Here is a 27,794-nt window from a genome sequence, read left to right on the forward strand (position 1 = left end):
TCCAAAATTTGGTGTGATATGTCACACATGAAAATAAGTTTTCTCTAATCATGACTTTTGCATGGTTGTAAACTTTATTTAGTAATAGTTTCATTTATGCAACATAGCACATCATGTTTAAGTTTTCTTCTGTATAACATCACAACATATTAAATTTCTTAAAACTTTCATTCTCATGAAATATCACATCATTTCAAATTCTTCTTTTTTTGGTGACACATTGCATTTTCTCAAACTTTCCTTCGGGAAAGTTTTTAAAACTTCTCTTACAATATATCACATCTCCTCAAACTTTTTAACTTTGTGACACACTACACTACTAATTTTATTTTTTATTTTTTATTTTTATTTTTTTCCGCTTACAATACATAAAAAAACATTTTTTTAAATATATAAAAACTATTTTTTTTTTCAATAATACATAAAAGACATTTTTTTTAAAAATATATAAAAACTAGTGTGTAGCACCCTTAAAATTCTTTTAACTGTGACATATTATATCAATCCAAACTTTTTTTTATTATGACATATCATAAGTATAAAATTTCTGGCCTTAAAATATATTGCATTTCCTCAAACTCTATATCGCATGGTTGTGGCACCGCAGCAGATCGTTGTATCAGCCAAGCTACTAAGCAGCAGGTCGCGAAAACACAGAAAGGAGGGAAGGTGACCTCGGAGGAAACCGGTGTAATGCAATACTCTGTCGGAGAATTAGTCTTTCTCCCATCAATCAATATATCCAACGTAACATCCCTCGCACAGAACGGGTGAGCCATCCCGGCAGAGGGCGAGGGTTTTTACGGGAGATCGCTGCATGTTTAGAGTCATCATTAACATGCAACGATCTCCCCTCTGTTCGCGGGATGTTACGATGGATATATTCATTAGTGAGAGAGGAAGACCAAGTCTCCGACCGAATATTGCATTACGTCAGTTTTCTTCAAGGCCACCTTCACTCCGTGCGCACGACGACGGCACCGACGGCCTCTGTGTATCTTCTTGTTCCCCATGAGAGCTCAAATTTTTGAGCGCCGGCAACGAGAAGAGCCTTGACGTTGCCGGAGCCGGAGTTGGAGTTGAGACAAATATGTTGTGGGGAATTCAGGTGTCTTCATACCCTTATGGTTTTCTGTTGGAGGCAGTGAGAGAGGCCGTCTGGCAGATTTGCCCGCCCGGCTTCACCATCGAAGCAACGCATCTGTAAGATTGCGGAACTTCTGCGTAATTGAAGGGCGGGCAGCAGAGCCGAGGGAGGCCATGCCGAAGCGCCCTGGAGAGATAATGTGATCGGATGGAGATCCGGGAAACATTGGGTGGGTGTAGTCGGGATTTATGATATCACCTCGCACCTTCGCTATCATCAAGTCCAATTTTCTGACTCCAGTTTCTCACTTTCCTTTATTATCACGAAGCTTTCATTTCACCTGACATATAGAGTACACAACAAAGGCCATAAAAAGCCGTTACCTGCATTATCACATGGCTGCCAAAAGTGAGGAAGTTTAAAATATTCACTAATATCCAAAAGAAGTAGCACAGAATCAATACAGGTATCATCCAAAAGGAGTGAAGTCCTTGGAGATTTAAATAGTTTGGTGTGAATGCTATCTACCCATGTGAATTTGTTTATAACATGTGAGCAATCATACAAAAACATATTACAAAACTGTATTGTGCTCGTTATACATTTCGAGGTCGAATGGAATCCATGGGGTATATTTTTTTAAGTGGATTGGGTTGAGAATTGGGTAGGAATTTGTTGTAATTATAAGTCAGACATGGAAACTTTTTACAATCTTATAATTTATTTATATATATTATATAGAAAAATATATTTTAAATAATAAAATATTACGTTTAGATTAAAAAATATTTAACTCAATTTTCACTAAAAACTCTAAAATATATATTTCAAAATAAAACAATTTTAATAATAATACTTTCTTTTACTAATATTTTTAAATTTACAATAAAATTGAAATTAGTAATTTTTTATTTTTTTTTACAATTTTAACATAAATGCAATTTCTAATTAATTATTTAAAAGAAATGTACTTAAAATTACCCAACTAAAAGAAACACTAATTGCTTCCAGGATACACTATTTTATTTGAGTAAGTCTCACCATCAATAACATTTAACTTATTATTTTAGAATTTACCAGAGGTTTAATTTATTATTATTTTATAATTTTAATAAAAAGATAATAATTATAATATAATATATCAAATTCTATATTATTTATATTAATTTGATTAAATTTATTGGTCATCATTAAAATGGGTAAATCATTTAACTTATTATTTTAATAAAATAATTATAATAAAACATTTAGACATATTTAAAGTAGTTTTCTGATTTCTTAAATAAATAATAATTATGAAATTTAATTTCGTGTTTATAATAAGTATTTATTTTATATAAATATTTTATAGAATAGAGGTTTAAATTCTTACCAACTGTAGATTCACTTTAAACTCAAATCTATCGAGAGAAGAGGGATTGTATATAAACATTTTATGTAGTGTAGAGATAAGAGGTCTAAGTTTTTACTAGGGTAGATTTATTTTAAACTCAAATTTATAAGTGAGAAGAGGGATAATGAGGTGCAAACTTTTTTTACAGTGAAAATTCTATAAAAGATTTTACATGTCAAGAGCTTTGGCTATAAATCTAGATTGAAAATAGATTTATGCTAGTTATATACATGTGTTAATGTCATAATTTCATCTCTTTAAATTTTTTTAAGTAGATATCAAAATATTTTATTTCTACCCACATTATCTATGTTAAAATATTTTTTGATATTAGTCTATTTTTAATAAACATCTTATTTGATCAGAGTGTGAAAAACATATATTATAAATATATAATTTCTCTACTGATAATAATTTTTCAAAATGCTTCATTTCAACTTTATATTAATTTTTAATTTTTAGTTTTATTCTTTATTTATTCACCCTCAACTGAAACACATTTCACATACCATTATCTTTCTGTACAACAAAACACCACAGAAATTTAAAATCTAAACAAAATCAAAACCTGACCGGACATGATAAAGATATCCAATCGTTTAAGAAAAAATCAAAGCTGCAACTCACAACCTTCCCTAACAGGTTTTCAAATTCAAATTTCCACGTAACAAATAACTACACTTACAAAGGGAGATTGAATAGTGAGTAAAAGTGTCATGCAATAATCTTCAACAATCAATGAAAAAAGATTTGGACAGGGATTGAATAGTAAGCATCATACAGTAAACTTCAACAATTACTGACAATTGAATAGTAAGCATCATACAGTAAACTTCAACAATTACTGACAAAATGAAAAAATATATGTACAATGAACATTGATTATCATAGTTTTAGCCGGTTCCCAATATAGAAACTTTCCGATAAAAGAGAACCCGCTAGTCTTGTCCTCTACTTACACAGAAGGAAAGGCTGGTTCGCTGCCCAGATGCCGTATGCATATTTCGCTCTCAATCACATTTTCTTGGGTTGAGAAACTGCTTCTCCCTTCCATTTTTAGCTATGGATTTTTGGTTGTTCCATCCGCACCTGAATCCACGCAAGGAAAGGAAAGGCTGATTGCTTGATTTCTATTTGGACTGAAATTTGACTCTGTATCTCTGCATAACGTACATTTTCCATTTTACTCAGCCGTAAACTTTGATGATACCTGGTTGTACGTGCTGGAATCGAAAATACGTCGTGGGGAACGTCAAATTCCAGGCCTACACGGTTTCATTACGTCAAATTCCAGGCCCACAGTATTTCATGAGGAGAAAAAGTGTGAGTCGAAAAATATAAAGTTACGGCGTCGTCTACTAATGCAGAAGATTTGATTTGACGGGATAATTAAAAGTAGTTTGAATTTGGGTAAAAAATTAAGAAATATTATTATAATAGTATTTGAATTATATTTTTGATATTGTAAATAGATTCAGTGATATTAAAAATATCTGAAATATTCAAAATTTTGAAATTTGACAATTGTAATTTGGATTTACAAAAATCCCTATCAAATTTTATCAAAATCTTACAATTTACAAAAATCCATATTAAATTTCATTAAATCCATAATTTTCTAACCTTTTTCTAACCAAAAAAGTGTAATTAAACTAATATTAATAATTACGGGCTACATATGAACCAGCAGAATTTAATCTCCTCCCCCACCTGCTTAAAGGCTCATCAAAACCATTAACGAGAGACGACCGGTGGTGGTTTTGATTTTTGATGGGCAGTACGATGCAGGACATATCGATTCTTCCCATTTGCTGCATGCGTTAATAAAAAAATGACTCTGGATGCAATGGCATTGTAATTAGGGGGCAATCGATTCTTCCCACTTGCTGCGTGAGTTAATAACATGACTGGAAGGCATACAAAGGCTTTACTCACAACTGAATATTGTCTTTTTCAAATTGGCTACTCACCCATCAGCATGGGTAGGATTTAAATTTGTTTGGAGAATAATGGAAATTTGTGAATGATTTTGTTAAAATTAGGTATTTGGAAATTTATGTTTTGAGATTTTAAGGGAATTTGATGGTGCTGAATTTATGTCTATCATTAAAAAAGAAGGCTTATTATTAATTTTTTTTAAAAACATTAACAAGATTTTTGACAATACCATATCAATAAAACAAAAAATCTCTCTTTTACATAGATATATTCTATCTGACTTTTTAGAAAATAAATAGTCAGGTTCTAGCGATTTTAAACTAGCATACTCTCAAAGCTGAACAAGGTAAGGTTAAGTTAATTATATAATTAAGTTTATGGATTTTATATAGTAAGAATGAGAAATGTATGATATAAAATGTGTGGGTAAATATGGTTGGATATATGATGAGAGAAATATCCATTTATAAAAAAAATCAATTTTAATTGGGTTTCTAATATTCCAAGGATTATTAGACTATAAAAAAATAAATGATTGCTTTTATGTATCTGGTATATTTACTGCAATTCAATGAGGATGGGAATTACTAGCTCAAATAAGATTCATAGTCTAAAGTGCAAAGGGGTCATTACCTAAAAAATTTGTACATTTATGAGATGTTACTCTCAAGTTAGATAAAATATTATATTAGTGATACGCAAAAATCAATAAAATATTCTATTAATGATAGAGAATATGGGTCAATTTTTCAGTGAGAGATATTTTAGTTGATGTTGAGATACACCTAATGGATTTTTGGGCATCATACAAGTAATTCAAAATAACCAAGTAACAATTTATAATGTCTAAAATCACCACACATATTTCAATCTCTTCTGAAAGTTAGATGATGCACATTATATTTCTTTAAAAATTTCAAAATGACTTTGTTTATACCATGATAAAATTATTGAAAACATTTATTTTATACTAAGGGGATAACATTTTAATTTTTTTCCAAAAACAAAAAAAAAAAACTTTATATTTGACATTTCAAATTAGAAATCAAAATATACATTAGAATAGAGGTTATCCAAAATTCAAAAAATCTACAACATACCTAAATTATACTTAATGCAATGATCAAAGAAAAAAATAGATACATATATAAAACCTCATGACTCAATTTTCTAGAACAACAAAAAAAGAGTCATATTGCCACATGTAAGTATTCTCCACAATCCATTACTTTAAGAGCTAACATGACATACACCAATGATTATTCCTACAAAGAGGAAGCACCCTTGTAAAGGTAGATTCCTTTTGAGTATAATTCCGTGAAAAAGATAATATTCTATTTTATCTAAATATAAATTGATACAATAGCTAAAAACTATAAAACCCATTTATTATCTCCTATACCATGTCACCACACCATCTCATAGATACAATAGCTAAGAACTATAAAACCCATTTATTATCTCCTATACCATGTCACCACACCATCTCATAGATACAATAGCTAAGAACTATAAAACCCAGTTATTATCTCCTATACCCATGTCACCACACCATCTCATAAAGGAAGCATATTATAGTTTAGTAATTATTATGAACATATCCCAATCCCATTTAGAAGCACTCTTGAGATTTCTTGTTAAAAATTATAAATTTTAGTTAACTCAATAAAATACAAGTTGTGTCAAGACTCTTGCATTGTACTATAATCAATTATAGATTAAGTTTATAAAGTATAAACTTGATGAGTTATTTGTTTTCATATATCTATTTATTTAATTTCATCAATTATCTAAATTTTTACTATTAAGTTTCTATAAATTACTAATAAAAATTAACACTTATAAAATAATTAATAAACAAAAATAAAAATAAAAAATGATTGAAAATATTTTATTTATTAGCTAATGATTTAGAATAAATATAATAATATCCCTCTTGAATAACCTAAAATCCCATATGTTTAGCTATTAAGATTGTCACAGAGTCAGCTCCCATAGAGTCATTCACGTTAAACTTGTCTAGATTTATGATACAAATCTCTACATAATGTTTAGAAGTTCTCTTAGTGAGAAGTTTCCAACACTTACCCTTGTAGTGATAACATAATATTCCTTTTCACGGCAATTGAAACAAGTTAACTTATATAACTCGTATATATTTATGAAAAAAATCTCTACATAATGTTTAGTAGTTCTTTCATTGAGAAGTTGTTGGCACTTATCCCAATAGTGATAACATAATATCCCTTTTTACTACCATAGAAACAAATTAACTTAAATTATATTTTTCCTCTTCATTTCTATTTTTATTTGCAATTGCAATTAGATGTGTCTAATTTTAAGTGTTTTTTTGTTTTTGTTTTGGTTTTTGCTTTGCTTTTGTTTTGTTTTGTTTTTTGTTTTGTTTTGTTTTGTTTTGTTTTGTTTTGTTTTGTTTTTTTTTTTCGTTTTTACACGTAGTTAAATAAGAGTTATTTTTAGTGTGATTTTCTGGATTTTCCAGTAAGGGCAGAAAAAATTGAGGTGAAATTTTTATTTTTGTTATGGTTTTTTGATTGTGTATATGGATTCACCACCCTCAAAAACCTCTAGGGCACTTAATTGTTCAAAGATTACTATGAAACTTGTGATTTCAATAATTTCTTGTCAGATTTTAAAAAAATTAGACCAGAAAAACCTACCATAAAAACTTCCAAAAAATAACACTAAAGATAACTCTTATTAAATATATTCAGATGTTAAATAATTCTAATGTATTTTTTTTAATTTTTTGATTATCAATTTCACAACATATGTGCTTCTATGATGGAAGGAGGGATGACCATTTCATAGATTAGATAAGCTCTTGTGTATGACTTTGCGGTCAACCAACCTGCATATATGAATAGATAGTTGAGTGCTCTTCACTTGGTTAACTGCCAGGTCTAGTCAACAAAGTTGAATATCCCTTTCAACATCTCTCTCCACCTCAATTCCTTGTTCATCTTGAGGGAGATTTGGAGTTACAATTACAAAAGTTACAGAGAATGTTATTACAAAATGCTTTTGAAATTTTGACGAGTTAATCAATATGAAGCTGAATTGATATGCTGAAGTACTTAAACTTGATCAATAATGCTTTGATCTTTTGTTGGGGAAATTGTTGGTTGTGTTTGGACTACTGATGATTGATAAGTCGGTTCCTTTGTTTGTTGTTGGGGAAATTGTTGGTTGTGTTTGGACTACTGGTGATTGATAAGTCGGTTCCTTTGTTTGTATTAGGTGGTTGACGGGCTCTTCATGGATTCTCTCTGGCAATGTATGTAGCAATTCTTTTTCTATCACTTTGACGCCATTTTCTTGTTGATTCCCTTCTAACCAGATGAATGTTTCGATCTCTATCATTGTAGTTGATGGGTGTCAATTGGAGATGGAAAGGAAAGGGTAGGCTGATTGATTGATTCCAATGATGGGTGTCAATTGGAGATGGAAAGGAAAGGCTAGGCTGCTTGATTAATTTCTCTTTGAACTAAAATCTACAATTTCCAATTTTACTCAGCTGTAAAGCTTGACGATAACTGTTGAAAATTGAAATATGTACGTGCTGGAATCGAAAATACGTCGTGAGGAATGTCAAATTCCAGGCCTACACTGTTACATTGCCTCAAATGCCAGGCCCATAGTATTTCACGAGGAGAAAATGTGTGTGAGGTGATATAAGAAAAAGTGCAAATTTACTTTTGCAGTCGGTGGAAGGATTTCCAAAGCGCCAAATCAAATGCATTTGAATTGAGAAATACAAAATTTTAAAAACTGTAAAGTGATTACAGGTTTTATATGGGCAATCAGAATTTAATACCCCCTCCCACCTGCTTACAGGGTCTTAAAAACCATTAACCAGAGACGACCGCTCGTGGTTTCGATTTTTGATGTGCAGTACGATGCAAGACAGATCGATTGTTCCCACTTGCTGCATGCATTAATAAAATGACTCTGCATGGCAATGGCATTGTCACTGGGGGGAAATCGATTATTCCCACTCCTGCATGCATTAATAACATTACTGTGGAAGGCCATGGCATTGTAAGTGGGGCATACAAAGTCTGGCTGGCGCATATTCAGAGGTTTACTCACGACTAAGTTTTGTCTTTTCCAAATTTGCGACTCACACATCACAACGTGTTTCTTCGTTGGGTATGTACAAGTTGCAAGTACGAAATAATATCAATAAAACTTTAATCTCATTTTTATATATACACATCTTTCTATTTTAAATTAGCATGATTAAATATCAATTATATGATTAATTAATATTAAGTTAATTATATAATTAAACATCATGGATTTTGTATTTGCATAGAGATGAATATTTTAAAAGTTTTATTAAGAAGGTAAACATGGTTGGATATATGATGAGAGGATGTGAAATGAAAAAGTGAGAAATGTTTATTTATTACAAAATTAATTTCAATTGGTGTTTCTAATATCCCAAGGATTATTGAAATATAAGGAAATGAAGAGTCCTTGTGATGTATTTGGGTATTCTATTGCAATTCAATCAAAGGCTAGGAATTATTAATTGACATAAAATCTATAGTCTAATGAGCAAAGAGGATCATCACCTCAACAATTTGTCATCATAAATGAGATGTTATTCTCAAGTCAATAAAATATTATATTAGTGATAGACAATATGGGACACGTTTGCAACTCACACCAAGGTGACACCAAGGTGTAGAATGGTTGAAATATTATAGTTGATGTTAACATACATAGACTTGGCATAGGCAGAAAGGAAATAACATAATGATTTTTTGGGCATCATCCAAGTGATTCAAAATAATCGAGGAACAATTTATAATGACTAAAGTCACCACACCCATTTCAATCCCTTTTTCAAAGCTAGATGATGCACATTACAGTTTCTTTAACTATTTCAAAAATAACTTTGTATATAAAATTGTTGAAAATATTTAGCTTATAATAAGAGGGAAACATTTTTTTCCATTAACAAAAATAACTTTATATTTGATACTTCAAATTAGAAATCAAAATATACATAGCATAGACTATCATAAGTTGTCTAAATTTTAGAAAGTTTACAACACACCTAACTTCTACTTATTACAGTGATCAAGGAAATAAGATAGATATATAAGTAAGACCTCATGTTTCAATTTTTAGAACAACTAAAGTTACCCATATTGACACACGAAAACACTCTCAACAATACATTGCTTTAGAAGTAGCATTGTATACACAACCAAAATATTGAGTATCCAAAAGGGAGATCTTCCTCTTTAAATGCTTGCACCACTAACATTTCTTCCTGCAAAGAGAGAGAACCCCTAAAATGGTAGATTCCTTTTGAGTAGGATTCCTTGAAAAAGGTAGCATTCTAGCTTATCTCGAGATGATTGACACAATAGCTAGAAACTATAAAACCCACTTATTATCTCTTGTGCTTGAGCATCCTTATGTCGATTATAGATTCCGAGAATATCTCATAATCTAACGGTCAGGATGTAGATTTTTACTGTAGATTCAACAACTTATGTGATTTTCTAAAACACAAGACAAGAATCTACTCTACTGTTCAGCGGAAACCAAAATTGATCGATGAAAACAATAAGCAGAAAATGAATAATTTCAATTGCACATAACACAATATTTCTCTAAGGAAAGCAACTGCTAAAAACCCTGACTATATATATTGCATTAACAAGAAGATCTGAGAAGAAAATATAATTCTTGTTCAACCCGAACAATTTCTGCACTAGTACAAGCTATCTCTCTGCTTCCTAGGCTAAATCTAGCCAACATTTAGCCAATTTACTAACCTTCCAAGCCCCTACTTCCTTGTGCAATTCCTAAGAGAATTAGCCTCTATTTAATGTGGAAATTCCTCATCCATAACTGCGCAATCCATCATAGGCCCTCCTACTGCTTGCATGCACTAGCTATACAACTCAAAAAATTATACAACTAACAGTACATTGTCCTTGAACTCTAATTTAAACTGGGTCTTCCTCTGAACTGACATGCATGAGTTATTTATGAGTAAATCTTCAGTTAATTGGTGTGGTATTGGTGATGCACTGGTGCACTACTCCACTACTAGACCTCTACTAGTTCCTCCAACAGTTAGAACTAGTTTAACTAACTATAACTCAGTTACACTAAGTTATCTAATTACAACTCAAAAGAACTCAACCTGGGCCCCTAAAATTTAGGGATCACTCTACATGACTCTAGATAGACTTCCAACTCGAATTTCCTAAGTCAATTAAGTCATTTTAACTTAATTATTACAAGTTGCTATGATAATATAATTACAATTTAATTCAAGGACAAATTAAATTGAAATTTCTAGATGATATTTTTAACATTTCTTTTTTGTAAATTTCAACACGGGATAGGGTAAACAATTGACCTTCCTCTTAACCATTATATTTTGCAATATTCTTGGAATCTACAATCGACATAAATTCAACACCTATGCCCATTTCACCACCCCATCCTATAAAGGAAAAATCTTATGGTCTAGTAGTTATTGCCCTTGACAAAACCAAATTATGAATATCTCACAATCCCACTTATAAGCACTCTTGAAACTTATGAGATTTCTTTCTCAAAACTATAAATTCTAGTTAACTCAATAATATAAAAGTTGTGTCAAGACCCTTGCATTGCACTACAATCAATCATAGATTAGGTTGATAAAGTAAAACTTGATGGGTAATTTGTTTCCATGTATCTATTTATTTAAATTCACCTATAATTCAAGCCTTCAATATTAAGTTTCTAGAGATTTCTAATGAAGAGTAGTGCTTATAAGGTAATTACTTACAAAGATTAAAGAAACATTGTAAATATTGTGTTTATTAGCTAATTCTTTAGAAAGAGTATCTGAATATGCTTCTCGAATAACCTAAAATTGCATGTATGTAGCTACTAAGATTGTCGTAGAGCCAACTACCATAGAGTTCTTCATGTTGAACTTGTTTGTATTTATAAAAAAAATATCTACATAAGGTTTACAAGTTATTTTATTGAGATATTTCCAACACTTACCCTTGTAGTGGTAACATAATATCCCTTTACACTGTAATAAAAATAGATCATCTTAAATTATTTATTTGCTTTTATTCTTGTGTGTAATTATATGTGTCCAATCATAAGTCATCTTTCTTTATTTTTTTTTCTTTTCTTCTTTTCTTTTTTATTCGCTATTAAATATATTTAGAAGTTAAATAACTCAAATGTTAAAAAAAAATGTGCTTTGATTATCAATTTCACAACATATTTTCTTCTATGATGGAAGGAGAGATGACCTTTTATGATGGATTAGAGAAGTTTTTGTGTATGACTTTAACAACCTCAGTTTAAAAGTTCATGTAATAAAGGTTAATAAAGGAAAAATAAGACCAAGGCCATAGGACACGTATTCCAAGTTGAATGTTGGGAAAAACTCTATAGTGGGCATCACTTATTGTTTATTATGGATAAGGAAATTGGCTAGTGCATTGGAAAAGGCAAAGAGACATTAATTGGAATTTATTTATTAAAATAAAGGAAAATAGGAGAAAAGGGAGATGAAGGGTCACAAATTTGCATGAGATGGAAATTGAAGGAAAAAGAAGAAAACAAAGGCCTTAATGATAAAAAGGCTTCTGACGAGTTCATAATTTTTTGTCAGCTTGGCTTTGTTATTTGTTTCAGAGAGAGAATAGCACCAAGAGGAGAAAGCAAGAAACCAAGGACAAGGAAAGAAAAGGACAAACAAGGAAGGTTGGATCAAGCAGCTTCAATAAGAGGATTTTGTAGGTAATAGGTTGCATGTGTGATTTTCTAGCTGAGGTGTGAATGCATGGTACATGTATCTTTTTATTTTATTCATTTATTGTCATTGGCATGGGTTTTTTCCTAGTTTGATAGTGGTTTCATCCCTTCCTTGCAATTTCTTAGATAGCCATGGTGTGATGGGATTATTTTATGGTTGAGATTTGGATTGCCTAAAGGTTTTGGAATAGGGTGAGGTGGTCTCAAGAAAATTCCCAAGGGTTTGGGGTGGAGGTATTTTAGTCTCTAAGAATCCCTTGACATGTGGGTGGAAACAAGAAAATTCCTCAAGGTAATAGTGAAGAAGCTCTGAAGCATCCAAGCTTGTTTGGGCTTTGTGATCTCTTGACTAGTTTTGGCAAGATCACGATAACCTGAGGGTGGAGGTGGTTTAATCTCAGAGAAGCCCTACTTGTTTATGTCTTAAGATCTTACATTCATGCTTGGAATATGGCATGGGGGTGATTGGATAAAAGAAATATTTGGTTCAACCCAATGTATGGTCGGGTGGTATTGGAAGTCCCTAACTTGGTTGGATTTTACATTAGTTGATAAAAGTTATTTTCCTATTGTGATTTATAAGTACTTGTACTTGTTATTATGATGATTTGATGGTTATTATGTCATGGTTAGTAATCTAGTTATATGTTGGTTATAAGCATTGACTTGCAATGTGCTCTAACTATGACTTGTTCAAGATTTTATAAGTATATGAATGGTTGATGAATGCATGGATTAAAAAGTATTATTGCAGTTGTATTAAGAGGGAATTAGACCTTCTTGGTGATTTCCAGATGAAGTTCAGACTCTTATAATCAGATATGCATTAATGACCTGTAGTTTACATGTTCACCATATGTTTGACGAAATGAATGTCATGGTTAAGCCTGGTCAGGTCCATTTCTTATTCAATTTTTGTATGAATAACATTGTCATTATGTCATTTATCGTTCTGAGAAGTTACAGGTAGTTCGGGGTAGTGGTTTGAAGGCTGGCTTGGAAGGGTGGCTCAGATCTCGAGACTGCACCCTTTGAACTTAATATTTTGGGCTATAACCATAGGGAAGGAGGCTTGTGTATTTAGTTGGAAGGTCATAACCACACCCTTGTAGGATTGTGCATGTGGTTGTGGGCCCAGGTCAGTGAAAAAGAAATCCAACTCATGGTTTTGCCACCTCAGGTGGTTCTTTGGCCCTTGAGTGTCTTGTAAGCCTTGAGGGAATTCTGTGAGTTGCCCATTTTCAACCCCACTTCCATAAATTAATCTTGGAGGTCGGGTCATGTCATAGTAACTATTCGTATCATGTTTACCCCAGAAGGCTAGTGAAATTGGGTAAGTGTGGGAGGGGGTGGTTACAATGACTTTTTGGTCAACCATCCAAAATATATGAATAGATAGTTGAGTCCTATTTTACTTGGTTAATTTTCAGGTTTAGTCAACAAATTTGAATATCCCTTTCAATATCTCCCTCCACCTCAATTCCTCGTTCATATGCAAGAGTGAGATGTGGGGTTACAATTACAAAAATTATAGAGAATGTTATTAAAAAATTAATTTAAAATTTTGACGAGTTAAAAAATATGAAGTTGTAACGGTCCCTCCCATCCCATTCTATAACCAAGCTAGATGGAAGGTATTAATTTCATTTAACTCAACCTCCATAGTCTTGTCATGGAAATGGGGTTACAAATTTCATCAATTTCCAACTTCCTTGAATCTAAAAACTAATTCCATCTTCACATCTAACTCATCAAGAATTTTCTGATGATATAAGTTTTTCATCAATCCAACTTCCAAATCAAAAGTTATGGCCATATGAAGTTTAGCCTTTAAATTCCTGCCACGTTGGTAATTGTACTACCACATGGCACCCATGTGGCCCCCACATGGTGTCCATGTGGAAAACCCACAACTCTTAGTGGGTCTACATGGCCAAGCACTTCCCTTGTGGCACATACCACATTATTCACTGCTCGACTCCTTTTTATTTAATTCATTTATTGTCATTGGCATGGGTTTTTTCCTATTTTGATAGTGGTTTCATCCCTTCCTTGCAATTTCTTGGATAGCTATGGTGTGATGGGATTATTTTATGGTTGAGATTTGGATTGCTTGATGGTTTTGGAACAAGGTGAGGTGGTCCCAGGAAAATTCCCAAGGGTTTGAGGTGGAGGTATTTTAATCTTTGAGAATCCCTTGACATGTGGGTGGAAACAAGAAAATTCCTCAAGGTAATAGTGAAGAAGCTCTGAGGCATCCAAGGTTTTTTGGGCTTCGTGATCTCTTGACTAGTTTTGGCAAGATCACAGTAGCCTGAGGGTGGAGGTGGTTTAATCTCCGGGAAGCCTTGCTTGTTTATGTCTTAAGATCTTACATTCATGCTTGGAATATGGCATGGGGGTGAATGGATAAAAGAAAGATTTGGTTCAACCCAATGTATGGTCGGGTGGTATGTGGAAGTCCCTAACTTGGTTGGCTTTTACATTAGTTGATAAAAGTTATTTTCCTATTGCGATTTATAAGTACTTGTACTTGTTATTATGATGATTTGATGGTTATTATGTCATGGTTAATAATCTAGCTATATGTTGGTTATAAGCATTGACTTGTAATGTGCTCTAGCTATGACTTGTTCAAGATTTTATAAGTATATGAATGGTTGATGAATGCATGGATTAAAAAGTATTATTGCAATTATATTAAGAGGGAATTAGACCTTCTTGGTGATTTCCAGATGAAGTTCAGACTTATAATTAGATATGCATTCATGACCTGTAGCTTACATGTTCACCATATGTTTGATGAAATGAATGTCATGGTTAAGCCTGGTTAGGTCCATTTCTTGTTCAATTTTTGTATGAATAACATTGTCATTATGTCATTTATCATTATGAGAAGTTATAGGTAGTTTGGGGTAGTGGTTTGAAGGCTGGCTTGGAAAGGTGGCTCAGATCTCGAGACCGCACCCTTTGAACTTAATATTTTGGGCTATAACCATAGGGAAGGAGGCTTGTGTATGTAGTTGGAAGGTCATAACCACACCCTTGTAGGCTTGTGCATGTGGTTGTGGGCCCAGGTCAGTGAAAAAGAAATCCAACTCACGGTTTCCTTAGCTGGGGTGGTTCTTTGGCCCTTGAGTGTCCTGTAAGCCTTGAGGGAAGTCTATGAGTTGTCCATTGTCAACCCCACTTCCATAAATGAATCTTGGAGGTCGGATCATGTCATAGTAACTCTTCGTATCATGTTTACCCCAGAAGGCCAGTGAAATTGGGTAAGTGTGGGAGGGGGTGGTTACAATGACTTTTTGGTCAACCATCCAAAATATATGAATAGATAGTTGAGTCCTATTTTACTTGGTTAATTGTTAGGTTTAGTCAACAAATTTGAATATCCATTTCAATATCTCCCTCCACCTCAATTCCTTGTTCATATGCAAGAGTGAGATGTGGGGTTACAATTACAAAAATTATAGAGAATGTTATTAAAAAATTAATTTAAAATTTTGACGAGTTAAAAAATATGAAGTTGTAATAGTCCCTCCCACCCCATTCTATAACCAAGCTAGATGGAAGGTATTAGTTTCAATTAACTCGACCTTCATAGTCCTGTCATGGAAATGGGGTTATAAATTTCATCAATTTCCAACTTCCTTGAATCTAAAAACCAATTCCATCTTCACATCTAACTCATTAAGAGTTTTTTGATGATACAAGTTTTTCATCAATCCAACTCCCAAATCAAAAGCTATGGCCATATGCAGTTTAGCCTTTAAATTCCTACCATGTTAGTAATTGTACTACCACATGGCACCCATGTGGCCCCCACATGGTGTCCATGTGGAAAACCCACAACTCTTAGTGGGTCTACATGGCCAGGCACTTCCCTTGTGGCACATACCACATTATTCACTGCTTGACTCCACTAGACCAACCTTTAGACATTTTGGTGATTGATTCACAATATGATGGCTCTCGGGCTTTTTATGGCCCACAATTTGCAACCCATTTCTAAATGGGTCGGGGTGAGGTAGACTAGCCATGTTAATTGATGGGTGAAATTCTTGTCTCTCATCCCCATCCCTCTACCATGTTCACAAATGTGAAATGGTTCTCCAAGGTCATGAGATGTGAAAGTTTCCATCAACTACTAGAGAGAACTCTTGTATCTTAGCTATATCAGTGTGCTCCCCCCGCTCGTGTGATGATCCTCTATTCCTCTATCGAGGTCTGAGATGACGTGACGTCACTATGACATAACGTTAATGCCACACCACCCATGTGGCCATCTATGAGTACGCCATGTGTCACTCACTTTTAAGCCACTTAGCCCCTCCAATATGGCCAAATGTGACTAACATGTGCCATGCTTCCCACGCTCCATGTGTCTCTCCATCCATGTCACCATGCCACCTCATTCTTTGCCCTGTGTCCCACCAGTTCCTAGCCTTTGATGAAAAACTAGGGTTTTACATTATAAAGGTTTTGACATTCACCGTGGAGCTCAACACAAGGCCTCTATGTCATCTCATCATGCTCTACTTCCACATCTCAAGCTCACGTTACCAAGGCAGGACCCTCTTCGAATTCAATGATGGTGGTGGTCTCAACTACGAATGGTTCAGATTGAAACACATACCACCCTTACCTCTTGTTGATGTCATAGGCCGGGGGGGGGTTCGCTATCATGGTTCCTCTACCCACTTTCATGGTCCCATCTAACGATCCCCTGTACCTCCATCGATCTAATAGTTTCACTAGAGGAAATTTCAACCTAAATTTTTTCTTGATGGTTTTTTTGGTTTTTGTGTGGTTTTCATTTCAAATTAATTTATATTTTTTGCAAGAAAAAATAATTCAAATAGAGAGAAAATGATAGGAAACCTACCTTCGCCTCCAGACAGTGGTTGGTTTGATCTTCAGGGAGGTTGGTGGGGTCGTTGCTCCAGCTCCCAAATGCTTGGTTGAGCTCCAAAACCCTTAGTTGAGCAGTTAAACGTCTTGATCGAGCTTTCACTTGCCTCATAGTCTGTACAAAATCACTTGGCATACTACGTTGTGATTTTTAATGACAAATAAGGGCTCAATTGAGCTCCTATGTTAACTCGGGTTACACAGGAGCTTGATCAAGTGTTTGTTTAAATGCTCAATCGATCTATCTCTAAGTCCTTCAGCAATTTGATCGAGTGCTTATAAATTGCTTTGTCAAATGCTTAAAATTGCTTGATCAAGCTCCCTTTTTACACCAAAATGTGCCCCTACTTTGCCAAAAAGTATAACCCAAATCCATGCATAGACCCTCAACCTAATCAAGCTAGTAAACTTAGGTCACCTGAGTAAACCTAGGTCAACCTAGTAAATATAGTAAACCTAGTAAACTTATATCAACCTAGTAAAACTAGGTCAACATAGTAAACATAGGTCAACCTAATAAACCTAGTAAACCTAATAAAGCAAGTAAACCTAGGTCAACCTAATAAACCTAGGCCTACCTAATAAACCTATGTCAACCTAATAAATTGAGGTCAACATAGTAAATCTAATAACCTTAGTTGAGCTACAAAGAATTATAAAACTAGTCAACCTAAGTTAACCTAGAAAACCTAGGTTAACCTAATAAACTTACGTCAACCTAGTAATGTAGTAAACCTAATAAACTGAGGTCAACCTAGTTAACCATAGGTTAACCTACTAAACCTAGTTCAACCTATTTAACCATAGATTAAACTAATAAATCTAGGTTAATATAGTAAATATATTAAGCCTAGTAAACATAGGTAAGCTTACTAAAATATTAAACATATGGCAACCTAGGTCAACCTAAGTTAATCTAGTATACCTAGATCACTTAGTCAACCTAGTAAATTTAGGTCAAGCTAATAAACCATGGTTAAACTAGTAAACTTAAGTCAATCTAGTAAATCTAGTAAATCAAGGTAAACATAATAAACCTAGGTAAACCTATTCCAACATAGACTAACTTAAATTAACCTAGTAAACCGTGGTTAAGCTAGTAAACCTAGACCAACCTAGTAAAGCTATGCCAACCTTGTAAACATAGTTCAACCTAGTAATTGTAGATCAACCTAGTTGACCATGGTTGACTATAATTTATTAATGTGGTTGTCTCATTATGACATTGTTTTTTGTTCATCACATTGCAATATTGTTTGTTGTTTTTCACATTGGAAATAATATTAATGTTAATGCCCATGGTGACTATGGTTCGCTATCTCACGCATGTTAACTATGGTTGAATTTGATGCTCATGTTGAATATGGTTGGCCATGTTAACCCTAGCTAACCTTAGTCAACCATAGGTGACATGTGTTAATGTATGGATTAATATATAATTAATATGTTATCTATGTAAATTAGACCTTGTAAACCAAAGTTAACCTAGTTGATTATGGTTAGCCATGGTTGATTATGATTGACCTAGTAAACATGGGTCAACATAGTAAATCCAGGTCAACCTAGTTGTCTATGGTTTATTAATATGGTTCTCACATTGTGATATTATTTGTTTCTCATCATGTTTCAACGTCATTTCTTATTTATCAAATTACGACATTATTTCTTGTTCATGACATTGTAACGTCATTTTTTTCAAATTGTGATGTTGTTTGTTGTTTGTCACATTACAATTTTCTTTTTGTTTACCACATTGTGATGTTGTTTATTGTTCTTCACATTGTGATGTTCGGTGTTTGTAGTTTTCCATGCTGGAAACGATATTAAAGTTAATGCCCATGTTGATTATGGTTCACCATTGCACCCATGTTGACAATGGTTAACTTTGATGCTCATGTTGACTATGGTTGAACATGATAACCATAGCCAACTATAGCCAATCATAGGTGACATGTGCTAATATATAGATTAATGTATAGTTAATGTGTTATCAATGTATAATAGACCTTGTAATCCTAGGTCAACCTAGTTGACTATGGTTTATTAATGTGGTTCTCACATTATAATTTTGTTTGTTGTCCATCGCATTGTGATGCCATTGCTTGTTTATTAATTTACAACATTGTTTCTTGTTCATCACATTGAGACATCATTGTTTTGTACAATTGCAACAATGTTTATTATTTGTCACATTGAGAACAACTGATTATGGTTCGCCATGACATCCATGTTGACTATGGTTAACTTTGGTGCTCATGTTGACTGTTTGACCATGTTAACTGTAACTAACCATAGTCAACCATAGGTGACACGTGTTAATGTATATATTAATGTATAGTTAATATTTTATCAATGTATAATAGACCTTGTAAAACTAGGTTGACCTAGGTCAACCTAGTAAACCTAGTTCAGATTGTGATTAGTTGTGAAATTTTGATGTCATTTGTTCATCATATTGCAAAATCATTATTCTTTTTTATTTTGAAATGTTGTTTTTGTTGTTGCAATATTTCAATACTGTCACATTATGACATGGATGGTTGATTATCACATTATGACATTGTTTGTTGTTTGCCATGATAAGATGTCATTTCTTGTTCATTAAATTACAAAATTTGTTTAATTGTTTAACGTTTGTTGTTCAACACGTTATGACTTTGCTTGTTTGTCACATCGCAATGTTGTTTATTGTTTGTTATATTGTGATGTTGTTTATTGTTTGTCACATTGGGAAGAATATGAAATTTATTTCCCATGGTGACTATGGTTGACTTTGATGCTCATGTTAACAATAGTTGATGAACCAACCATAAATGACATGTGTTAATGTATAGATTAATGTGGATTTAATATGTTATCATGTATTATGTGTGGATTAATGTATAGAATAACATATTATTAATATACATTATTATTGTTTTTTATATATTTTAAAATCTTGTTTCATAAAATAATACATGTTTTTGCATCTAACTTTTTCTTTTTGTTCTTGTTATACCTACTTTCCATAGATATATTGTAATTTGTTTGGATTCAAATTCATTTAAATTTCAATTAATTGATTTAAATTAAAAAATTTATTATATGTAATAATAATTTTGAAAAATGAACAACTCCTTATTTACAACTTGACCCTGCTCGTTCGCTCGGCCCTGCTCCGCGAGGTCCGCACTCTGCGGATTTGAACCTTACGGCCTCATCCGCTCCTGCATCCTTCGGCAGCTGCGAGTGGGTCCGCCGAGAGGCCCATCTTCTGACTGCGGTCGGCCAGAGATCGCCCGCCGAAATCCCTAGCTTCCAGCTGCGGCCGCCTAGGGTTTGAGCTGGATCTCCATGGAGGAGCCAGATCCCCCTTGGGACCTTCCTCCCCTCCTCCATCCTCTGCTGCTGAGGCCTTCAGATCCTTGTTGGCCTCTCTCCCCAAGAAGAAAGCCGTGGAAGCCGCTAAGTTCGTGAAAAGGCTTGAAGACATCCCTGAGATCGCTCTTCCCCCTGAAGGTCCGATCCAAGTAGCTCTTTCTCTGGCGGAACGCGCTCTGGTGGGTCAGTTTACAGGTCTCTGGCCCTCACCGAAATCAACAGAGAACTGGGTCTCCAGAAACTGGGCTCCGCTGATCAAGGGCAAGGTAACATCTTACTTCCTCGGAAGAGGATACTTCCTCTTTGAATTCTCAGAAAAAGAGGACAAGGACCTTATTTTCAGAAATGGCCCCTACTTCATGGGGCCTCAAGGGTTGTACCTGAACAAATGGACGCCAGATTTCGACCCGGCAATGGATGTACCTTCAGCAGTCCCAGTATGGGTAAGACTCCCCAATCTCCCGGTCCATTGCTGGAACTGGGATTCCCTGAAACACATCGGAAACACCCTTGGGAAATTCATAGACAGGGCCAACAATAGAGACCAGTATGATTGTGCCAGAATTTGCGTGGAGGTGGATCTGGAGGTTGGTCTACCAGAAGCTATCAAAATAAGGGTGGGTCCGTGGATGCATATTCAGAAACTGGACTATAAGCAGCTGCCATTCAAATGCCGGAAGTGTCAAGTCTATGGTCATTTCGCTAGAGATTTCCCGTCCAAAGGGGTTGAAGAAAAAGGGAAGGAGGAAGGATGGAATCAGGTGAAGAGATCCAAAACTTCCTTCAGGAAGTCCGCAAATGCTAATACCAGAGCCCCCCAAACGGGCCCTGCTCAGCAGCCGCCCATGGAAAGTCAAGGGAACAGATTTGAGATCCTTGGATCCGAAACCATACTTACCCAAGAGATAGAAATCCTGAAAGAAGTCTCTCTGCCTAAATCTAAAAGCAAACCAGAGAGATCCAAAGGTAAGATGTCAGAGGACGAGGAGGAAACCCAAGAATCCGAGGAATCGGAGGAAGAAGGGGAAATAGGGGAATCGCAGTCTACCCCCAGAAGATCTACAAGAGGTCGAATGTCAACAAAAGAAAAAAGGGAGCAAGAAACATACAAAGACAAGCTCCAGGGCAGCCAGCCTACGCTAGAGAAACTCCTAGCAAAAACTCCAAAGACGAAGAAGATGCAAACCCAGAGCTCCAAAGGAGCTCACCACAACAAAAGAAAATAATGAAGATAGTCTCCTGGAATTGCAGGGGAATGGGATCCGAAGCCAAGGAAGAAGCAATGAGTAGTCTGATAAGGCTGGAAACCCCAGATATCCTCCTCATCTAGGAGACCAACATGGAGGATTCAGACTTCCTCCAAGCAAGTAGAAATTTTGGAAAAAAGACGGAGCGCATGCAACCTCGGCCCGGGGAGCTTCAGGAGGACTTGGGTCACTCTGGAATCCTAATAAGTTCTCCCTCATCTCTGAGTCCCTGAATACTCATTGGATTTTGTTAAAGTTACAGCACTTAGAATTTAAAGAAATTATTAGTCTAGTCAATGTATATGCTCCTAATAATGCAGGTGAAAAGAAGCTATGCTGGGATTCCATCAAAAACTTGGCAGATCTGGAACATTTGGAGAACATCATCATAGCAGGAGATTTCAACCTCACCCTCCTGTCATCAGAAAAGAGAGGAGGCAGTATTGTTAGAGACCTGGCAAGAGAAACAATAGAGGATCTCATGCAGGATTGGGATCTGATTGATATCAAGCCAACTACCGGCAAGTACACGTGGTCAAACAAAAGGGCTGGACCAGGACACATAGCTGCAAGACTGGACCGTTTCTTGGTGCAAAGTTCCTTCCTACTCATTGGATTAGAATCTATATCGTGCATCCTGCACAACAGTACATCAGACCATAAGCCTATCAGCTTGGAATTGCTGACCACTAAAGATCTGGGGCCTATTCCATTCAGATTCAACTCTCTCTGGATCAAGGAGGTGGACTTCATTGATAAGGTCAGAGACTGCTGGAAAAACCCAGTCAAGGGTTCTGCCTTCTTTGTGTGGGAGGAAAAACTTAGTAGAGTGAAAGTCATGCTAAAAAATTAGGCCAAGACCCTGCCCAATCCAGTTGAGGAAAGGAAAAAACTTCAATTAGAACTTGAAAGTCAACATCTTCATTTTGAAACAGCTGAAATTTCAAAAGAAGATCTGGAAAAGGAGGCCAAGCTTCAACAAAACTTCCACAAAGCATGCCTGGCTGAAGAAGAGTACTGGAGGCTCAAATCCAGAAGTCTTTGGCTCAAATATGGAGACAGGAATTCCTCCTTTTTCCACAAACAAGCTCAAGCTAGGAAAGGTCGGAACTCCATCATAGAAATAAAAGAAGAAAATAGCGTTCTAAGGGACTTTGCAAACATAAAAAAGGCAGCCTCAGAACATTTTGAGAAGCTGTACAGGGAAGATATAAGAGTAGACCAAAATGACAGCATCCTAGATGCTGTCCCTAAGCTCATCACCTCCAAAATGAATCAGGTTCTAGAAATCAAAATCACGCTCAAGGAAACCAAGGAGGCCCTCTTCGCCATGGACCCGGATAAAGCCTCGGGACCGTACGATTTCACTCCAAGATTCTTACAAACCTGTTGGCAGATAATTGAAAAGGAATTCCTCAAAATGATTCAGAAATCCCAGGACTGTCAGAAGATTGGAGGCTACACAAATTCGGCATTTCTCGCCCTCATCCCTAAGGAAAAAGGGGCAAACTCCTTCAGCAGATTTCGCCCAATTTCACTATGTAACATTGGGTACAAAGTGATCACCAAAGTGATAGCAAACAGGCTGAAAAGATTCCTCCCCAAAATCATCCTGGACAACCAAGGGGAATTCATTAAAGGCAGGCAGCTAGTGGACAACTTTGTGCTGGTCTAGGAGGCAATTCATTCCAGCCAACATCGAAAGGTAAAAGGTATGGCTATCAAACTAGATCTAGCTAATGCCTTTGATCGTGTTAGACATAGATTTTTGTTTGATGTAATGTTTAAAATGGGATTTGGGCAAGGCTTTATAAAGTGGATAAAAGCTTGTATTTCGGAGCCTTGGATTGCTCCTCTGGTGAATGGAAGAGCCGCTGAATTTTTCAAAGTTTCTAGAGGACTGAGGCAGGGGTTCCCTCTTTCACCCCTCATTTTCGTCATTCAGGCCTCTGTTCTTAGTTTCTATTTGAATACAAAGTAGCAAGATCATGCTATCACTGGGCCGTGCATTGCAAGAGGGGTGAAGCACATCAACCATGCCCTTTTTGCAGATGATACCCTTCTTCTCGGAGCTGCAACTCCACAATCAGCTATCAACTTCAAAGCAGTGTTGGATGACTTCTGTAAGATCTCAGGCAGTGAGTTAAATAAGGGGAAATGTCAAATATTTTGCTGGAATATCCCTGCTTCCACTGCAAATTCCATAGCTAGATGTCTGGGATTTGCAGCCTCCACTATTTGGTCCTCTTTCAAGTATCTTGGGCTGCCAATCTTCAATAAGAGGGCGTCAAGCAAAGACTGGGCTCCTCTCTTAGACAAATTCAAAGCAAAGATGCAAGCCTGGGGATCCTCTTGGCTCAACATCGCCGGCAAAGCAGTACTCATCAAGGCAGTTCTCAGCAGTCTTCCGATCTTCAAATTTGCTGTCCTCCTGGCACCTGTGGGAATTATCAAGAAGATGGAAGAATTAATCAGGCATTTTTTCTGGAAAGGCGGCAAGCAAAATGATAAGAGATTCTCCCTAATTAGTTGGGAAACAGTCACAAAACCATATCTTGAAGGGGGACTGAACCTTAAAGACCTGAAGGCTCAAAATCTAGCTATGGGAGCCAAATTAATTTGGAAAATAATCGCTCCTAAACAAAACTGGGCTCAGATTGCATTATGGAGGAAATACTTTAGAGGTTCGAGGCTCAGGTGTTTAGATCAACCAAAAAATTTGCTCAGAACACACTTCAACAACTTCATCAACAGAATCGCGCCGATGATAAAAAACCACGCTCATTGGATCCCTGGAAACGGCAAGCGAATACAGTTATGGAATGACAAAATTATGGATCGCCCTCCTCTGGAAGAATCCGGAAATTTTGCAGCGCTAAGAAACTGGTTGGATGCAGCAAACGTCCACACTCTGTGGGACATCTCGTTGTGGACAGAGGATTCTTGGACGGGTTGGAAACATTTATCGGTGCCCAACGACCTGCAAACTAAATGGACTGCGTTCAGATCCCAACTATACGGGCTGGCCCCTATCCACGCAAGCAAGAAGGACGCGAGAGGCTGGCGGAAAAGTCATTCAGGTTACACAGTCAAGCAGGGATACTCTAAGTATCTAGAGCGCCCCCACGTTCCTCCCAATCCTGCTCCTTGGGCAGGGATATGGAACTTCCCATATATTCCAAAAGTTGACCATTTTTATTGGATTCTCTACCACCAAAAAATCATTACTGAGGATAGACTCCAAAAAAGAGGATTTAATGGACCGTCCAGATGCATTCTCTGCAAGGCAAATTCTGAAACCGCCCTCCATATTATGATTGAATGCAATTACACAATCTCTGTCTGGCAGGAGCTGCTGGATACTTGGAATTTCGATCTCAATTTTCCCACCTCTGTTCAAGAGTTGTTCGCAGGCTGGATGGCTAGATATCCAAGTACTCAACCAAAAAACAAAAAGATCAGATCAGCATGGAGTGCATTGCCAAAATTTACTAGCTGGCAGGTTTGGTTAGAAAGGAACAGGAGGATATTCCGTAACAAAGCCCAGGATCATAGAATAGTAGCCAACTCAGTGAAATGACAATTAAACGAGTGGTTGGAAGGCATAGGTGATGATTCAAATCTTAGTCGCAAGATAGAGAACTGGGGACTACCCTTAAGCTTAGCTTGCCCAAACCAAGAAGCTCACCCCCAACTCTTGAAGATTGGCAAATCAGGAAAAACAAGATTGACTTTTAGGACTGGCTGTCCAAGCAATCAATTCCATCTCTATTTTTTGATGGAGCAGCTAAAGGGAATCCAGGGAAGGCCGGGGCTGGAGGACACATTATTATGCCAGACAACACTTCTTCTCATAATTTTTCCTGGGGTCTAGGCCATTCATCTAGCATGCAAGCTGAGGCGCTGGCCCTCTTGCAAGGTGTAATCTTCCTCAAGGAGCTGGGAATACGGGAAGCAAATATTTTTGGAGACTCCCAAGTAATCATAAGAGCAGTGGCGACCAACTCCAACCCAACAGATCTGCACCTAGAAAGGCTATTTACCATAATCAAAAGCATTTCAAAATCCCTACACTTGACATATTTTCATATACTGAGAACAAATAATAAAGCAGCAGACACCCAAGCAAACATTGTAGTCCACTTAGACGCTGGAACTATTCTCAAAAATAAGGAATTTCTGTGGGCACCTATACCGTGAAAAGCCATGTTTTACTGCTATCTTTTAAATCAGTTTGTCTGTATCTTTCACCTAGGACAATCAGCAACAAAAGAGCATTTTGAAAATTGTAAAAAGAGGAAGTGGATAAGAGCAAAAGCCAATTCCCTCCTGGTAGAAAGGCATGCTGGAAATTGCTCCTCATTTTGTAACCGATTGTGTGGCCATTTGCCAAGCAGATAATGAAATACTATAACCATTCTTGTAAAAAAAAAAACTAATAATAATTTTGAAAAATACATATATTAAATTGAATATATATGTAGAAATTCCTGCAAATTCTCTACAATTCTACTTCTGAGATCTATGTAGAAAATCTGACTGTAGATTAATCCGATTATGTAATATAACTAAATCAAAATACTTACTCTACTTCTACAATCAAACTTGCGGAAGCTTAATAGATTTGAGCAAGATCAAGCAAAACACATATAACGAGAAGCAGAATCAATGCACATGAAACACAGAAGAATACTCTAGGGAAAGCCTCAGCTAAAAACCCCGCTATCTGTATTATCATACAAGGTGGAAATACATCAAGATTACACAAAGCTTTAGCTCTCACAGCTAGCCAGATCTCAATACAATACTCCTCCATGCTCACAGGCAAACAAGGCTTCTCACAAACCTTCTCTTCTGCCCTCCAAACCTCCTATTTCCTTGTGTTGTTTCTCCTGGGTGATCCTACTGTTACCAAGTGTAACACTAATCACTCACACTGATCTCACACCCCGTAAAAATGTGCAATCCTCAAGGAAACTTGTTCCTTCTGCATGGATGAGTTTCCTTTATAGGAAAATTCCTCCAACTGATAGTACAATGTCCCTGTCTTTAATCTCAATTGGGTCTTTCTCAGAATAGAAATGCATGAGTTATTTATGAGAGAATCCTCAGTTATCTGGAGTACACTAGTTTGATGCATGCATGCATTAACTGACTGAACTCACAATTAGTTCCTCAAACTGTTTGGAACTAATTTAAATGGACTTAACTCAGTTAACTGAGCTAACTAATTACAACTCAAATACAACTCATCCTTATCTCCTTAATTAAGGGATAACTTCCTCAATCAAAGGGATAACTGTTGCATGACTTCACAAAGACTTCTAGCTTGAATTTCTCCAACTAATTAACTCAAGATGAATTAATTAACTATTTTTCAAGCAGTTGGTGAGACTAAATTCGAATTTTAATTCTCAATTTTAATTCAAGGAAAAATTAAAATTAGAATATACTGAATGAATGCTATTTTTAGCATTTCTTGTTGCTATTCTCAACTATATATATATATATATATATAGAGAGAGAGAGAGAGAGAGAGAGAGAGAGAGAGAGAGAGAGAGAGTATAATTCTAATTTTCTTAATATTTTGTTATAATTTTCTAATTAAAATGATATATTGTAATTTGTTTGGAATCAAATTGATTTAAATTTCAATTAATTGATTTAAATAAAAAAAATATTATATGTAATAATAATAAAACCCTGCTCACAACGAAAGACGTTTTCTCATTAGAAGACATTGATTTTGGGGTTAAACACCTGGCAAATGGGGATATTAAAGGTTACCAGGCGGAAACCTTAAAAATTGGAGGTCCTGTCCTCAACCCCCACATCCACAAGCTTTTCAATCAAGCGGTCAAGCAAGGGTTCCTTAAACCATGGACTCAGAGCCTCATTATCCCTATTTTTAAAAGTGGGGATACAAATAACGCCTCTAATTATCAGACAATTATGATCGGCCCTCTCTTAGCCAAGTTATATGGTATTATTTTGGAAAAGAAGTTGAGCATATGGCTTGAAAGTGAAGGTAAGCAGG

At 35.5% G+C, this 27,794-nt stretch overlaps 1 protein-coding gene across 1 annotated transcript; it reads left to right on the forward strand.

The window, feature by feature from the left end:
* The first annotated feature begins 874 nt into the window (after positions 1 to 874).
* Positions 875 to 23,432, forward strand: LOC149261465 (uncharacterized). Its single transcript, XM_089369316.1, has 5 exons — positions 875 to 992; positions 1,109 to 1,286; positions 20,422 to 21,578; positions 22,078 to 22,548; positions 22,693 to 23,432. Exons 1-5 carry the CDS (start codon positions 875 to 877, stop codon positions 23,430 to 23,432), a joined length of 2,664 nt encoding a protein of 887 aa, XP_089225442.1.
* The last annotated feature ends 4,362 nt before the right edge of the window (positions 23,433 to 27,794 follow it).

Source organism: Pinus tabuliformis, chromosome 6 (genome assembly GCF_031772625.1).
Source record: "Pinus tabuliformis cultivar Carrire ecotype Pingquan chromosome 6, CPIR1, whole genome shotgun sequence".
NCBI classification, from domain to species: domain Eukaryota; kingdom Viridiplantae; phylum Streptophyta; class Pinopsida; order Pinales; family Pinaceae; genus Pinus; species Pinus tabuliformis.